The following is a 16256-nucleotide window of genomic DNA, read 5'->3' on the forward strand; positions in this document are numbered from 1 at the left end:
TATCCTGCATAGTACCTGGTGCTTCCCACCCAAGTTGCTGAAAAGAACCCTGTGCCACCTTTGCCAACCACACACATGCTTACCCCTCATCCCCCTGCGCTTTTGGCTTTTGGCTCTGAGGTTTCCCTGCTTTCCAGGAACTCCGACGCACAAGAGGGTGAGGTTGCTGCTGCCTGGTGTTCATCTTTGTAGTGGACCTTTTCTGAAGGCCACAGGATCCAGACTTGCTGGGACGGAGCGCCTTCCTTGTCTTCTACCAGGCGGCCTGCAAACCTCTGCACAGGGACCTACCTGCCAACTTGTGCTGGCAGGGCCTTCCTGCTCCTTTCCACATGCAAGGGACACCTGGTGGCCTGCTCCTTTTTATTGCCTTTGACAATGAGCCCATTTGCTGGTGGCTGTTTCTTGTCCTGCCTCGATGACACAGGGAGATGTTGCCCCACTTCCTGGAGGCCGTGAGCACCTGACCACCCACTTGGCCTTGCATGTGCAGGACCTGGGAAGGGGCCTTAGAACCATTTGGCTCCCTGTGGGCCCAGCCAGCACCAGTGAGCCCCAAGAGACCCATTTATCTCCTCCAGGAAGCCCTCAGCCTAGTCCCAGGGAGGGGCCTGAGAACGTGTCAAGTCCTTGTGCACAGAGGAGGAAAACAGCAGGGTGGAAGGGAAGACCCAGGACTCTGCCCCTCTCCCCTCCCCTGTTGTTTTAGTCCACAAGGCTGCTCCCGGAACAGGGTTCAGGGAGCCCAGACTGGGAGGGCAAGGCAGAGAATCACCACCCAGACTCCAGGGAGGTTTCTGGAACACTTCCGCTTTATTCAGCAAATGCACAGGCTTATATAGGGTAATGTGGGGGCGGAGCCAGGTTGGCACTACTGGATCGCTATTGGATAGGGTAAGGCAGGGGTGGAACCAGGGTGGAGTCGGGATATTTGGCACATTGTTATTGGCCACATGTTAGTTTTTGGATTGTATGCTTTAGGGGCTGAAGTGAATGGAGTCAGGACTTTAGAAGCTTTTGAGAGGAACAGTTTATCTGTTTAAGGTCAGAGCTCTACACACCCGAGGGGGCGAATTATTCCAGCCCTAATAGACCTCGAAGAAGTTTTCTCACAAGAGATGGGTACAGCTCTCCTGACTCAGCCAGACTTTAACCTGGTCCTCATTTCCCGTCTCTCCTGCACAGGGGCCGTAGATGAGGGGCCAGGACACCTGTGGGCATCGTAGACCCGTGGGGTCCCCACTCCCCTGCAGCCCTCTGTGTACCTCGAGTGTGGGGCCAGTAGAAGCTCCACACCTCCCAGGCTGGGCCCTGCTGAAAGGTGGCTGACACTGTCCCATGGTCTGGTCCCTGACAGACTCCAGGCCCAGCAGAGGCATGGACTGCAGGAACACAACAGGCCACTCCCAGTGTTCTGCTGGGCGCAGGTGTCATTCAGAAAGTGAATCTGAATGGACGGAGGGTGAAAGCCAATCTCAAAACACCCAGATTCAAAGTCTCTCTCTCCCTCTCTGTCCCTCCTTTTCCCTCTCTTTCTGTCTCCATTTGGCTGGAATCTGACCCCATCCTTCCCTGTGAGGGAGGACATTGTCCAGTCCCACTGGCTTTTGAATACAGCCCACATTTCCTGGGGTACAGAATCTCTGGCCTCCCACAAATGGCCATCCAGGAGTCCTGGCTGGGGGGACAGTTTCCAAGGACTCACCCAGAACAGCACCATGGCGCGCAGCCCCTCAGGCCTCAACTGTACTCTGAAGGCAGTTCATTTATTCCAGGGGACTGGGGCTGGCAGACCAGGGTGGCGGGCATCAGCTGGCATCATTTCTTTGTGGCCCCTTTCTTCAATGTGGCCAGATTCCTGCTACCCCTCCGGCTCTACCACGCAGAACACCTTGCAGCTCTAGGGGCAGCCTGGAACACTGTGGACACTGTGCCAATAGAACAGTGGATGCCAGGGACTGACCCATGCCCGGGGGCGGGGCTGGCCCAAGGCCACAGCCCCACAGTGGCCTCTGTGGACCCTGCCTGAGCCCTGCCTGTCCTGCCACCCCATGCCACGGTGGGACCTACTTCTCAGCCTGGGGAGAGCTATCCTTCTCCTCCTCGACCCCCAGGGACACTGAAGAGAAGCTGCCTTCCAGGTCTCTGGATACTTCTGCTTTGTCAGTGTAAAAATCCTCCAGGATCAGGGTGGGGGCTCGGACACTGCAGAGAGATAAAGGAAAGTGCTGAGTGCCAGGGGAGCCCGGCCTGCTCAGTGCTGTCCAGCTGCATCCTGGGTGCTCAGGAGACAGGGCACAGGGCCTGCTGCTCGTTCAGGACATGTGTCCTCGCTTGGTTGCCTGCCCACTTGCTGGCCACACTGTGCACAGGAAATGCACATGGGTCTCGGGGGACAGAGGAGGGTGTGGAGGGTGTGATGTCACCAAGCATGGCCATGTGGGTTTGTTCTCAGGTTAGACTCCCAGTCCTCACCACCCTAGCAGAGGACCTGAGTCCCCCAGATGTCCTCAGTGGAGATGAGGTTACCCCGGAAGGGAGCAGCCCCATCTTGTATGACTGTGTCCTATCACAGCACGATGCCCAGGGCCACCTGGACCCATGTGCCACCAGCCAAGGGATGATCAGGGCTGGGAGGTGGGAGATGCATAGCAGGGGCTCTAGCTTCCAGTACCCAAGAGAGAGTAGCTGCTGTTCAAGCCACGACACTGGGGTGCCCTGCCAGGTGTCCACGGCTAGGGGCTCACGGGCCATGGGATGCAGGTCTCATGGACCCGAGTAACCAGCAGCTCATCCAACAGCTATGTCCCGGCAGGCAAGACCCTTCTGCCTGTCCCATGGGACCTGGCCACCATGTCAGGAGGGTGTCCAAGCCTGTAGGGAGGTTACCAGCCCCCCACTCCTGCCTGCAGGCTGTGACTATGCTTTTTCTGGGTTGATACAGGAGCCCCTAGAGTTTCCTGAGAGGCCTCTCCCTGCCTGGGACCCTCAGGCCATTGCCCAGAGGCTCCCCCAGAATTTGGGTGCTGCTGGGTGAAGTTTCAGGGACCCGCCCTTTCCCTCTTGAAAAGCCATTCCCTGCTGGAGTGTGTGTCTCTCTGGTGTGTGATCTATTCTTCTCTGAAGTTACTGAGAACTGCTGTAAGATGCTGTCATGTCCTTTCAAAGCAGGGACCAGGACTCATTCAGTAATAACCCAATCGTGAACACAAGATTGGCAACATCTCAGGACTTGGCAGCAAGAGGATGGTGCTGCCCGGGTTTGATCAGGCCAAGTCCCATGATCCCTTTCAGTCCTCCACATGTGGGGTCACTTCAGGGTGTCCTGCAGCCTGATAGACTCCAACTCAGCTCCCTGTGGCAAGAGTGGCCAGGACAGAAAATCGCAAGGCTGTGTGGAATGGGGTACGGGACACAGTACCGTGGGGCCCATCAGGGGCTGTGTACAGATAGCTTCCTCATGTGTGGCAGCTTGCTGTCCTGTCTACACAGCGTGGTGCATCACCCCTGTGTCCTGGGGCTGAGCAGAGGATTCAGGGTCAGTGCAGGGCAACCCAGACAATGCAAGGGGCAGGCCCTGGCTCTCGTGTCTGGACCCCTCGCCTAGCCACTTCCCAGGGCACTGTCCGGCCGAGTGCCTAGAATCTGTGGTCTTCCTTAAAGTGGCTCTGGCTCATCCTGGATGTGGCTCTTCTAGAGTTGAGATGACTGCGACTGGGCAGCCGGCCGGGAGGTGCTCAAGGCCAGGATGGGACCGGGCCACGCTTCCTCAGCAGGCACCCAACTGCCCCAGGAACCGAGAACCACAGCATCAGGGAGCAGTGGGCGGAAGGACATGCAGCTGGGGCTCCTCTCCCCGAGCTCCCAGCTCCATGATATCCACAGTAGAAACCAGCCCTGTGAATACCTTCCCAGCCCTCGTGTCCCCAAGATGGGGCCCGCTGCAAACTTGTGTCCCAAATAAACAGAGCCCTCTTGGGGGAGGCCACCACTCCTCTCTGGTCCCTCATGGCCCTCTCCTGGGGCCCCTCGGGCTCCCCTCTTCCCGTCCTAACCTGAATTTGTAGTTGTCTGGTAGGAAGTAGCCCATTTTGCAATCCTGCCTCGCTTGGAAGATCTGTTTGAGCAGATTCTGCTTGCTCAAGCCGTACCCGTTCAGAACACAGCCTCCGAAGAGCAGCTTCCCCCTAGCGAACATCTGCTGGCAGACAGACAGACAGACAGTGCAATGAGAGAGCCAGTGCAGCTCAGAACCATACAGGAGCACTAAGCCTCACCAGGACGGGGTACCGGGCCTCCTGGGCCCATGGGATGCAGGCTGGTGATGTCTGGGGAAGAGATTCTGCTGTGCCCATTGCCCAGGAGGCATGGCTGAGGCTGGCCCAGATCCCCGGGTCAGAGGGCAACACGACGGCCCAGTGTCCCCTCCCTGGGCCAAGCTGCCCCAATGCCATGCTGCACAAACCAGCCTGGGCCGTCCCTGCTCACCCACTGTCTGGGCTTCTGCTTCTTACCCACCAGGCAGGGCTCAGCCCATGTCACGAGCAGGGCCCTGACGCAGGACTCACAGTACCCCACCTTCTGTGTGTCGGTCTCCACTATGGAGACCTGGCACAGAGATTTCTGGACAAGGGTGTTCAGCACGGCATTGTGTGTCATGGAAGGAGGAAACGGGGAAGAGAAGAGAGGAAAGGAAGAAAAAAAGAAGAAAACATTAAATGTTCGGCTAAAGCAGCATGGATAGAGATAAAATGACAGACTCCTGTCTGGAACTAAAATCAGGTGTGTGACACCATAGGATGTGGGGAACACCTGTGTTGTTTTTATTAAAAAGGCAGGATCTGCAGTGTGTCATAGGAAGGTTGCAAGGCTAGAAAGCACAATGCCAGCGTGATGTGGACCTGGCAGGGCCCGGAACATAATTGCTGGATGTGTGCGTGACTTTGGATGGCCATGAACATCGTGACTTTCCAAGTTCAGCATGAAGGGATTTAGAAACAGATGAAGAGACTTTGGCTCCCTCGGGAGTCCTAGGAGGGGCTGTGGGGAGCTGGGGGACCTGGGCCGAACTGGTCTTGCCCCTCCTACCCATGGTGCCCACCCCCAACTCACCAGGACCATCCCCGGCACCACAGAGAACTTGGTCACCAGCAGGGGTGGGTGGTACTGCAGGGGACTGTCGAGGTCATACTGCAGCAGGCGGTATGGGTCGTGCTGGCACTGCCAAGAGAGGCAAGACACCAAGCTACCAGATGCACCTGGTACCCCCTCTGCACCCACGTTCAAAAGAGGCCACGGTGAGATAACTGCCAGAGTTACCAGGAGCCAGGCCCTGGGGCTTCGGGATGTGACACTCCTATCCCACAACATGAAGGTGCCCATCCTGTGCATTTTCCCAGGCTTGCTCCTGAGCCCTCCAGGCCCTGCCCGCCCTGCCCTGCCCTGCTCTCTGGGGATGTCATCGAATGAGCTGAGTGATGACTTGGCTCCCACCAAGTCACACACATGGTCAACCACAGCACAGGTTCTTGAGAAACACTCACTCAGCTAAGCAGAGATGCTGGCTGAGCCCCCAACCCAAGGGTGATATGAAGACCTCACCCAAGGGCACACACTCAGAACCCTGCAGCAGGGCAAAGCGGGGAAAGGTCTCAAGACCTGCGAGGGAAGGGTGGTGTCAGGAAGTCACCACACGGACACCTGCTCACATGCCTAGGTGGGGCCTCTGCAGCCTTCAGACTGCACTAATCCTGGGGTGAGGCCGAGTCAGGAGAGACTCTACAGAGGCGAGGAGGTGGGAGGGGAGGGGATCCATGTGCCCCAGTGGTGCAGCCTGAGACCCCTTGACTTTGCCTGCAGTGACTGGGTCCTCTTGCAGCCCCGCTCCCGTCCATCTGCGCACAGGCCACTGCCCTGCCGTGGACGTGCACCTCCCCCCAGTCCTGGGCCTGTGACAGCACACGTTCAGCTGCAGCACGTCACACATCCTAACAGCAATGGTCTCCAAACATTTTTTTTTTTTTTACCAGGTAGGTTAGACTGACTTTTTTTTTAAAGTAGCATTTGTGGGGAAAGCACAGCACAGGAAGAAGTAGCTGGTGCTGTAGGAAGTGTCGGGCTCAATATGGAAATTGTGCTTTTTTTTGGTACTGGGGATTGAACTCCGTCCTTGCACTTGCAAGGCAGGCGGTGGAACCACTGAGCTAAATCCCCAGCCCTATTGTGCATTATTTCAAAGCAGCTGACAGAGGATCATCCTTTAGCTCTGAGGTTGGAGCAGTGGCCTTGAAATTCACAGAGCATCTAGACTCATCGAGTCTGCAGGGAAAGGCAAATGCCAGGCAGCGGGACAGCGGGGCCCGCAGGTGGCGCCGATTCTAGAGTCCCTAAAGTTTCCAGGCGCTCATCGCTCATGTGGCTGTCTGACACCGGACACCTATCCTTGGCCTGATAGCAGATGCCAACTGCAGGGACACTGTCCCTGTTCCTGGGCACGGTGGGGTCCCCTCTTGTGCTCAGGGAGGCATTTGCTTTCCTTTACCCCCAACTGGGGCACTTTGAATTCCTGAGCTGGGAGCTGGGAGAGCCTGAACGCAGAGGGGTGGGGCATCACCCTCCCTGGGGCTCCTCCAGTCCTGCCCTTCTTTCTCATCCGAGGGTCTCATCCCCTGGCCTTTCAGTGTGCAGGAAGACACTGCTAAGGACACGTGCAGGGTGGTGGCGGTGGCTGTTGGATGGGTCTGATTGGACACCTGAGGAAGGACAAACAAGGGAACCTCCCGGGGTCTAAGACACTGAGTCTCCTGGCCACTGTCCCCAGCACAGGTTCACAGGCAGTCGCCATCAAGCAGTCTCAAGGGACCCATGCAGGTGGCAGGATGGCTGCATCTAGGGGACATGCCCCTGGGGTGCCCAGACACCTGCTCCAAACATTTTCTGAGCGCTGAACATGATCCCTGCTCTCAGTGGCAATACACATAGAGCTCAAATTGTGCATGCACCCAGGAGGAGCAGAGCAGCGCTCAGCTTTGTTCGAAGGGCCAGATGTGGTGACACAAATCCTAGGGCAGGAGGAGGTATTGGGAGAAGATGGGGGAGGTGTTATAGACAGCAGGGGAGGGTAAGCAAAGGCCCTGGGGACCCAGGGACCCGAGAGTGGAGCCCCCTCATCAATGTAGCACCCTGGGCCCCACCTGCCCTGGCCCTTACCAACCTGGATGCAGGGCGAGGCACGGCCCTGCTGCCCACGTCTATAGAGCATGTCCAGCAGCCACTGCAGCTGTGCAGTTCCCATTGGGGTCTGGCTTGAGAGGATGCCAAACACCAGCACCTGGCTAGGGTTGCGGGGCGCCGACAGGAAGCGCTCCAGCTCCAGATCGGACACCAGTGGCACCTTCACCACACACCTGCAGCCTGGGCGTGGGTCCTCCCTGCGTATCAGCTTGCGCAGTACCAGTGGGCAGTCAGAGGGCGCAGCCACCCACCGCAAGGGGCTGCGTGCCTCAGGGGCCTTCTCCCTGCAAGAAGAATGCAGTTGAGTGGGCACCAGCTATGGGGGTGGGTCCTGATCTCTCCAGCCTCAGTTTCCCTGGATATAAAGGGGTAACATGCTGCCCACTCACCCACCTCTTGGATCCTCCTTTCTCCCTCATCTCACCCGTGCCCAGTCCACTCCACCCCCAAGCAGAGACGGACCCCACCACCCACCATCCTGCCCTCCCTGCCACCTCATTCCTAGGTGCCTCCTAAGGGGTCTGGGGCTGGCTCCCTAACCTGTCCGTCGGCTGTTCTTTATTGGTCCTGGGACTCTAATGCAAGGTTTAAATGGGAATGCTCGAGAAAAACTGCTGGATTGTGTGAGAGAGCACTGTGGTGTTTCAGCTTCCTCCCTCAAGCCCTGGGCATCCATGGGATGACAGCTCAATCAGGCTTTTGGATCCTTGCCTCAAGGAATGGCAGTGTGGCTGACCTGTCTGGGGCCCCCAAGGGGCCAACTTTGGGTTTAGCTTCCTTCTACCCACCTTTGAACCTTCTCAGGGTACAGCAGTCCCAGGAAACAGTTGTTGGAAGCACAGAAAGCAGAGATCCTAGACACAGCCTCTTGGTGCCCAGGAAAATAGACTGCTACAACCAGATCAAAATTCTGGTGAGGAAGGGGCTGAGGATGGGCAAAAGCTCTGGCAAGCTCCTGTGTGCTGAGGGTTCTAAATACCAGGTGCGAACACTGAGCTTCTGCCTCTGGCTGACTTCTGGGTAGAGGCTGGCACACAGTTATTCTCAGCTGGCCCAATGCACCGCACACGAGGCCCTGCAGCCAAACTTCAGGCATAGGTGGTTTCCCCTGTGTTAGCTCTGTGCAATCTCTTGTCAGATCACTAATTCCCCACTAAATCAACTGCCAGACTCCAGTACTATATACTACATAGAACAGTCTTTAAAGATAGTCTTTACAAGATAGGCATGGTGGACATGACTATAATCCCAGTGCTCTGAAGTTGAGACAGGAGGATAACAGGAGGCTGTTCTGTCCCCAAAAGAAAAAAAATTAAGCTTTGAAAAATTGCCCGGAAAAGTCATTTTAAAAAACTATAAACTACAACAAGCAGCACAAGCCCTAAAGAAAGAGAATCGGACTTCCAAAGCTACTATAATATTTTAATGTTTAGTTTTGAAGAAAAAAATATGAGGCATGCAATGAAACAAGAAAGTCTGACCCATTCATGGGAAATAAGATTAACAGGAGCTGCCCTCGAAGAAAACTGGGTACTAAACTCACTGGAAAGACTTTAACAGTCTCAGATGTACTCCAAGAAAATCAAGGAAAAAAATGAAAGGAAACCAGGAGAAAATGTCTCATTAAGTAGGGAATATCAATAGAGATATAAAAAGTGAGCAACCAGAAAGTCTAGAGTTAAAAAGTACAATAACTGAAATGACTGATTCAGTAGAAGGTGGAGTTAGAATCACCGGACTTGGCAGAGGGGACTTGGGGTAATCTTGGCTGAGGAGCATAAGAAAAAGGGGTAAGGCAGGGCTGGGGATTTAGCTCAGTGGTGCCGCCATCTGCCTCACAAGAGTAAGGTCCTGAGTTCAATTCCTGGCACAAAAAAAAAAAAGGCGGGGTGGGTGGGTAAAGCAAAATCCACAAAGCATGACATAGCTGAAGTAACAACTACCTGAGAGAGTCTCTGAATCTGATGAAAGACAAGCATCTAACTATTGCAGAAGTTTAACAAACTCCAGGTAAGATAAATTCAGAGATGGCATTGTATACCTTATAATAAAATCATCAGAAGACAAAGAGAATCTTGAAAGCCATAGGCAAGCACCAACTCATCACAATGTGGCATTCTCAATAAGACAGCCTCCTCTCCCCCAAAATCCTTAGTTATTCTAATGTTATTCTAAGCTAGAAAAAACAATATAAGAAAAGGAAAATCACAGCCCAATAACCCTCAGAAGTACAAATGTAAAATCCCAAAGATAATATTGAAGTCTCCAAACAAAGTTAAATGTCCCCTGGTGGCAAAATCTTCTCCATAGGAGAAGGCATTGGGTTTTTTTTTCCCAACATGACACCAAAGTACAATCCAGAAAAGGTGGAAAACATTATAAACTGATCTTTGTGGAAGTAAACAGCACCCTGAAAATACACTTTTCAGAGGATGAGAAGTTAAAGCAGGGCCTGGGAGAAGATGTTCCAAGTTACAGGTCTGAAAGAGGGCTTACATCCAGGATAACACGTGGAAACATGATGAGGAAAGACCCCAATTAGAAAACACACACAAGACCTGATGGAGATGTCACCAGAAAAACAAACAAACAGACAAACAAACAAATACATGAGAGTGGTATAAATAAGGCCATGAAAAGACTCCAAATCACTAGCTATCAGGGAAATGCAAATTCATAAGAAAATGGGACGTCATTGCTTATCTGTCATCAGGCCTAAAACAGCAAACTGGCAATACCAGGTTGTAACCAAGTACTGGAGCAACTGGAGTGTTCAGATGTGTGGCAGGAAAGTGTGACAGAACAGCCACTTCAGGAGCTGTGGTGCAGGCCTTTACCATATGATCTGGCAATGTGTCACGTAAGTACTTGCCCTAGTGAAATGACAACCTATATTCAGATGGAAACCTGCTCAAGAATATTGATAGTAGCTTTCTTTATAATCACCAAAAAATGAGAAGAATCAAAATGCTGTGTAGTGGTTGAATGGATAAAGCAAATCCTGACTATTCACATGTGTAACATGCAGAAAGGGTAACATTAGAAGGATGAGGCTGCTGTTTTTAGAGGGACTTGCTGACCAAGTTGGCCTACACCTGGTGCCTGGGAACTGGGCACTTGGGCCAGAACCTGCTATGTACCTAGACTGTACCTGCAACATGCTGTGTGACACAACCTGCCTTCCTTCCAGTCATCTGGAATCTCAGTGGCTATTGGGAAGAGAGTGCATAGGTGATCAGCCTCTGCTGATCATCCTGGAGTGAGTGTTTAGGAGGCTTCTGGACAGATAGTGCATGAAGTTACCACAACAACCACACTGGAGAAAGCCACATGGCTGGTGCCGCTCACCTGTGGTTTTCTCCATACTTGAGCTGTGTTTTCCCCTTGCTGATCCTGCACATTGCATGTCCTTTTGTGTCATAAACCTCATCCACGAGAATGGCATGCTGAGTCTCATGGATCCTAGTGAATTTCTGGATGGGAGGGGTGTTACTGGGATTCCCCCAAACATAATTCTACTCAGCAATAAATGGGAGAGGATGGCTGAAGTGTGCACATGGGGATGGATCTGCATGCACTGTGCTGAGTGAAGAAGCATATTCAAAAGGTCCTGTATAGGGCCAGGGATTTAGCCCAGTGGTCCTGCCACCTGAGTCTCAAGCATATAGTCCTGAATGCAATCCCTGATGCCAAAAAAAGAAAAGGCTCCATATAATTCCATTGATGGGACATCATAGAAAATGCAAATCTATAGCTACCGAGGGCAGAGCAGCACTTGTCAGGGACTGGAATGAGCGTTATGGCATGGCTATGGAAGAGAATTTATTTCTTGGGTAGGGAGGAGGGCTGTGATCTTGGCCATGCCATCGGTGACACCTCTTTATTCATTCGTCTAAACTTAGACTTGTATGTCAAAAAGAAAATTTTACTACAAGCAAATTAAAAATAAATTTAAATTGAGGTAAAACCAATTAGTTTTCTATATTCAGTAACAAAATCAAAAATTAAAATAAAAACACAATTTATTATAGCACTAAAACTATTAAGTGCCCTAAAAAAAATCTAACAAAAGACATACCAGACCTCTAATGCTGAAAACTACAAAATACTGACAATGAGTTGCATCTTCAGCTCTTTTTATTTCTAAGTTTTGACTCAGAGTCTCTGCAAATCACTAAATTGTCCAGGCTGGGCTCCAACATACAATCCTTCTTCCTTAGGCTTCTCCAGTACTAGGATTTCAGTAGGCACCACTGTGCCTGTACCTAATACGTTATTCAACTTACTGGCTAAAAAGACTTTGAAACAAAGGTATTTTGAGATGGCAGAGTGGTGAACAATACCTTTCCAGCATTTGGTGTCCAGATGCTAGAATAGAGCAACGTGAGGAAGAGAAGGAGGTCCACGGGGAGAGTGAAGAGAAAGACTTCAATGAATGAGGAGGAGGCTGCAAGTGGCATCTACTTTCTCTCTGAGCCCTGACTCACTGTGTGGGAGTGGTGGCTCAAACCTGCACATTCATGATGATTGCTGGTGACCTCAGTGGGCTTCCATGGAGAAATACACCAGTGGAATATAGCAGTGAATGGAGCAGACTGCAGTGGCTGGTGAATATTTGGGCTCAGATGTCCCCCAAGAGAGGGTACACTGGTAGCCTTCTTGGAGAGGGGCCACTTGAGCTCAGAACTCAGAGCAGCTGTAGCCTGGCTTCATCAGAGTGAGGCAGAACAGAGTTCAAGTCAGCAGAAGGTTAAGGAACCAAGTTCAAGCCAGTAGGGAGCCAAGTTCAAGCTGGCAGGAGGCAGACAGAGTGTTGCAGGCTCAACAAATCGGGATCCAGCCTCACAGCCAGAAACCAGCCTAAGCTTCAGTACTAAAGGTGCAGGATTGCTGGGATTATCCATTATCCCACTGTAAATCTATGGCTGGCTTGCCGGGGTTAACACAGATCTGGACTCTGTGTGCCCACTTTGTCTACCAGTGACAGCAGAAATGCACCTTGAAGTGGACTTTTCCCCCCTTTGTCTTGTTTTTATTTTGCTTTGTTTTCTTTTTTCTTCATTGTTCTTGTTTTTATAAAAGTGTGAACATTGTTTCTAGTTTGTGTTGTTGTGTTGTTCCTATTTTTATTTCTCCCTTCTCCCTTTCCCTTCTGTCTTCTTTACCAGTTCCCCAAAGTTTATGTAATCTTCTTTGCTCTCCAGCCTTCTTTCTAATCTCTTCCTCTTCTTCTATCTCTATTTTCCCCCTAACCCCTTTTGAATTTTCTCCCCTCAGGGTAAAATCGCCAAACGGAGTGCACATTTACTGTACAGAATTTTCTGGTTTGTTTTAGACTTCTTTGTTACATAACCACAGATCTAGTTCATACAGTTAAAAGTGGCAAATCAATAGTTACCACAGTTTGTCCTTTTCTGGGCTGTGCTTGATGCTATTATTATTGCTGATTGTACTATAGCCAAAGTGACAATTGTTCTAGTCAGTTGTTCTTCCTGGTATGCAAAGACTAAGATCACCTAAGGGCCATAAACAATACTATAGCCCAGTGCCAAAGGACCAGGGGCAGTGCCAAATAGGAAGCAACTTCTCATCCCCAGGAAATTGAAGAAGTAGGATCTTGCAACAGCCTCCAAGCCCACAAGCCAGCTACCCCTGGAAGACATCTCTGAGAAGTAGTCATTTCATAAGGGTTCTAAATACTAGCAATAAAGCTACCTGCCATAAGCAATTTATAAGCATCAACCCAGGAATTAAACTAAAAAAATAGAAATTGAGAAGCAAGACGCAACCCAAAACTTCCAGCTCACCAAAGGCAAATGCAGTAAGAGTGAAATGGGACAGTTCAAAACCCACCCACCTGGACTCTCTGAAGGGGTAACAATGGAAATAAAGCAGATGAGTGAGGCTCTGGAAAAAAATCAGATGAGAAATAGTTTCTCAGATAACTACAGAGCTGGTGACCAGAATGAAAGACATGCTTAGTGACTCTTTGCAGCAGATACAGATTTTTTTTTTTAAAAGTGAAAACTACAAAATGCTATAGTGAGGGTAAAGAAGACCTAAATAAATGACAAAATATAATATGTTCTTGGGTTAACCTATTCCAATAACATTAACAAGTCATATGAAATCCCAGCACTTTTTTTTTCCTGGCCCTGGGGCTTGAACTCAGGACCTTGTGCTTACAAGGCAGGTACACTGCCACTGAGGTAATACCAGGCCCTAGTCCCAGGACATTTTTAAATGTTTACAGGCTGATTCTAAAAATTGCATGGAAAGTTAAAAGGCTAATAACAAAACAATTTAAAATTCTCAAAATTGAAATACTTACTCTGCTGTATATCATAAAGTGATCAAGACAGTTTGATATCAGTAAAAGATTGGTCCAAAGGAAACAAAATAGGCAGTCTAGAAAATGATCTTTGATTTATACATAGATACCCCTTAGTTTATAAGAGTTGAAGGATAATTGCAAACTTTTCAATAGTTAATGATAGGTCAATTAGATATATATCGGAAAAATTAAAAGTGGGCTCCTATTTCATCTCATATGCAGAGATAGTTTCTAAATGGAGGATGGCTGTAAGAGTGAAAATTACTACTGAGGCTAGTTGGAAGTGACATTAGAGAATGTCATAACACTGTTTGACTAGAGGAAGTCCTTAAACAGGATTTTAAAAAATCTCAATTACACAGAAAAATATTTCAACTTGGATACTGAATTTAGTAACTTCTGTTCATCAGTAGACACCATCACCAGAGTAAAATTGAGAGGACTATTTTTTAACATGTATAACTGATGAACTGATGAAAATGTTGTCCATAGTGTTATAGAACTGCTGAAAAAAAGATAAGGAGCCCAATAGAAAAAAAAATGGACCAGAGAACTGAACAGGCACTTTTCAAAAGAGAATGTTCCAAATGGTCAACGGACAAGGCAGAAAGCATTAGGCCTCTGTAATCATCAGGAAAATGCAAATGAAGCCACATTTGACCACTAAGAAAACAGTCCACCCTACCAAATGGTCATTGGATGATGGTGATATTAGATCCAGGTGAGGGTGTAGAGTGGTGCTGGAGGGGCACAGTCTGACACCCCATGGTCTGTACTAGAGGCTGGACATGGCTTGTGATGGTCGTGTGACACCCTACACACACACACACACACAGGTCAGGAAGGGACATGCGTTAACACGGCACAGGCTGCAATCACCCACACCACAAACAGCTCATAAGAGTGTGACTTCTGGTGAAGCGGCACCACAGCTACGGAAAGGACATGGTGTGAGGTAGGGAAGACTTGGTCACCATGCCGAGTGGGGCTGCCGCATGTCAAGTGGACAGAGCCAACAGGTCCACTGAAAACCACCGGCACTGTGGGTTAGAGATGACTGTCTGGGGAGGAGGGGGAAGTGGAGAGAGTAAGGGGTGGAAGAGGGGGCTCCCAAGGGACTGGAGACACCCCGATGCAACTCAGTGGTTCTGGGTTTGCTTTGTGATGTTCAGAGAGCTGTAACCTAGGATTTGTCCATTTTTCTGTGTGCATTTTATGCTTGTAAAAAGTTAAAGTATAAGAATATATTTTAGGCTTTTTAAATGTAAAGTAATCAACTGAGGTCACTTCTATTAAGTTATGGAACAGTCAGACACGATGGTACAAGCCTGTCATCCCAGCACTTGGGAGGCTGAGGCAGGAGAGTTGCCTTGAGTTTTAGGCCAGCCTGGGCTACAAAGCGAGTACAAAGCCAGCCTAGACCGCACAGGGAGACCCTATCTCAAAAAGCCAAAACCAAACAAGTTATGGAGTGGATTCCCGTGGCACTGCATCGCCGCTCATTACTCTGGACACCTTCCTCGTGCTGCAACCTCACATGTCTTAAGTACATGCCCAGGTGGGAGCCCTGTGTCCTATCACACCAGTGTGTGGCCACCTGCTTTGCACCCTTCTGCCCTGTGTGCTAAGTCTCCCTGACTCCTCTGCTGGCTGTGGCCAACAACCATGCCCTGCCTGTCCTCTGTCCCGGGGGTCAGCCAGCATTTCCCAGAGAGGGCCCTGGAGGCCACGTGGCCTCTGTCCCCACTGCTCAACAATGGCCACGGCAACTGCCCTGGGAAGCATGTGTGGGGGTGCAAATGATGGCAGTTGCCATGTTCCAAAGCTCTCAGACGGATGCTGACAGTTGAATTGCTTATCATTTCTTTTCTTTTCTTTTTTTTTTTTTTCTTTGACAGGATCTCACCCTGTGGCCCAGGCTGGCCTCACACTGATGGTGATCCTCCTGCCTCAGCCTCCTGAGTGCTGGAATTACATGCATGCACCACCAAGTCTGGTCATTTCCTATTATTTCATGTGTCATAAGATATTCTTTGGCACCCCCACAAGTGCTCACAATGTAAAAACCACTCTTAGCTTGTCCACGGAAGGAGAGGCAGTGAGGCCTGACTGCCGGCCCCTGTGCTGACACATGACTCTGACGTGTTTTCTTCCCACCCTTGATCGTGATGTAAAATCATCTCCTTTGTTCATGTGTTCATCTCCTATTTCCCCACCCCAGGACTCGGGCCATCTGTCCTTATCCTCTCCACGCTGCTGCCCACCATAGAGGCTGCACTGAGGAGGAAGGGAAGGATGAGACCAACCTGGAGGTAGTCGTGGCTCTGGCCTGCACTCTGGGGGTCTTCCTCCGGACAGGGCTGGTGGGTGCAGACACAGCCTGCTCGGGCACCGAGTCCTCCATCACAGAGTCCGACTGGCCCAACTGGAAGTGGGGAAGGGGTTCCCCGGGATGCAAGCTCAGCTTTGGGGTGTGCTCGGCTGTGGCACCGGATCTCAGCCTGGCCTGGGCAAATTTGGCCTCCTCCCACACAGTGGGATACTCGATGGTGAAGAGACCTGGAACAGAAGACTCTTGTCCCGTCCTGTCACCGTAGGGCCCCTCTGCCCTCACCAGCCCTGCTGCATGGCTCTGTGACCACTGGACTAACAGAGGGCACCACTCATGGAACACACTTGCCCAGCCCCA

General features: G+C 50.8%; 1 protein-coding gene across 2 annotated transcripts in view; it reads right to left on the reverse strand.

The window, feature by feature from the left end:
• Positions 1-1051: 1051 nt before the first annotated feature.
• CUNH3orf20 (chromosome unknown C3orf20 homolog) overlaps positions 1052-16256 on the reverse strand; it is a 47230-nt gene continuing 32025 nt past the window's right edge. The window contains exons 16-21 of one of the 2 annotated variants that reach the window (XM_033759747.1): positions 15874-16126; positions 7214-7517; positions 5113-5220; positions 4056-4201; positions 2071-2205; positions 1052-1928 (exon numbers count right to left, since the gene is read on the reverse strand). In XM_033759747.1, coding sequence (XP_033615638.1) covers positions 1901-1928; positions 2071-2205; positions 4056-4201; positions 5113-5220; positions 7214-7517; positions 15874-16126 — 974 coding nt within the window. In that variant the 3' untranslated portion in view covers positions 1052-1900. Of the gene's footprint in view, positions 1929-2066; positions 2206-4055; positions 4202-5112; positions 5221-7213; positions 7518-15873; positions 16127-16256 lie in introns of those variants that run through there. The other variant, XM_033759746.1, reaches the window with a different exon arrangement.

Source organism: Fukomys damarensis, unplaced genomic scaffold (genome assembly GCF_012274545.1).
Source record: "Fukomys damarensis isolate Sample0158 unplaced genomic scaffold, DMR_v1.0_HiC HiC_scaffold_37, whole genome shotgun sequence".
In the NCBI taxonomy this organism is placed as follows: Eukaryota; Metazoa; Chordata; class Mammalia; order Rodentia; family Bathyergidae; genus Fukomys; species Fukomys damarensis.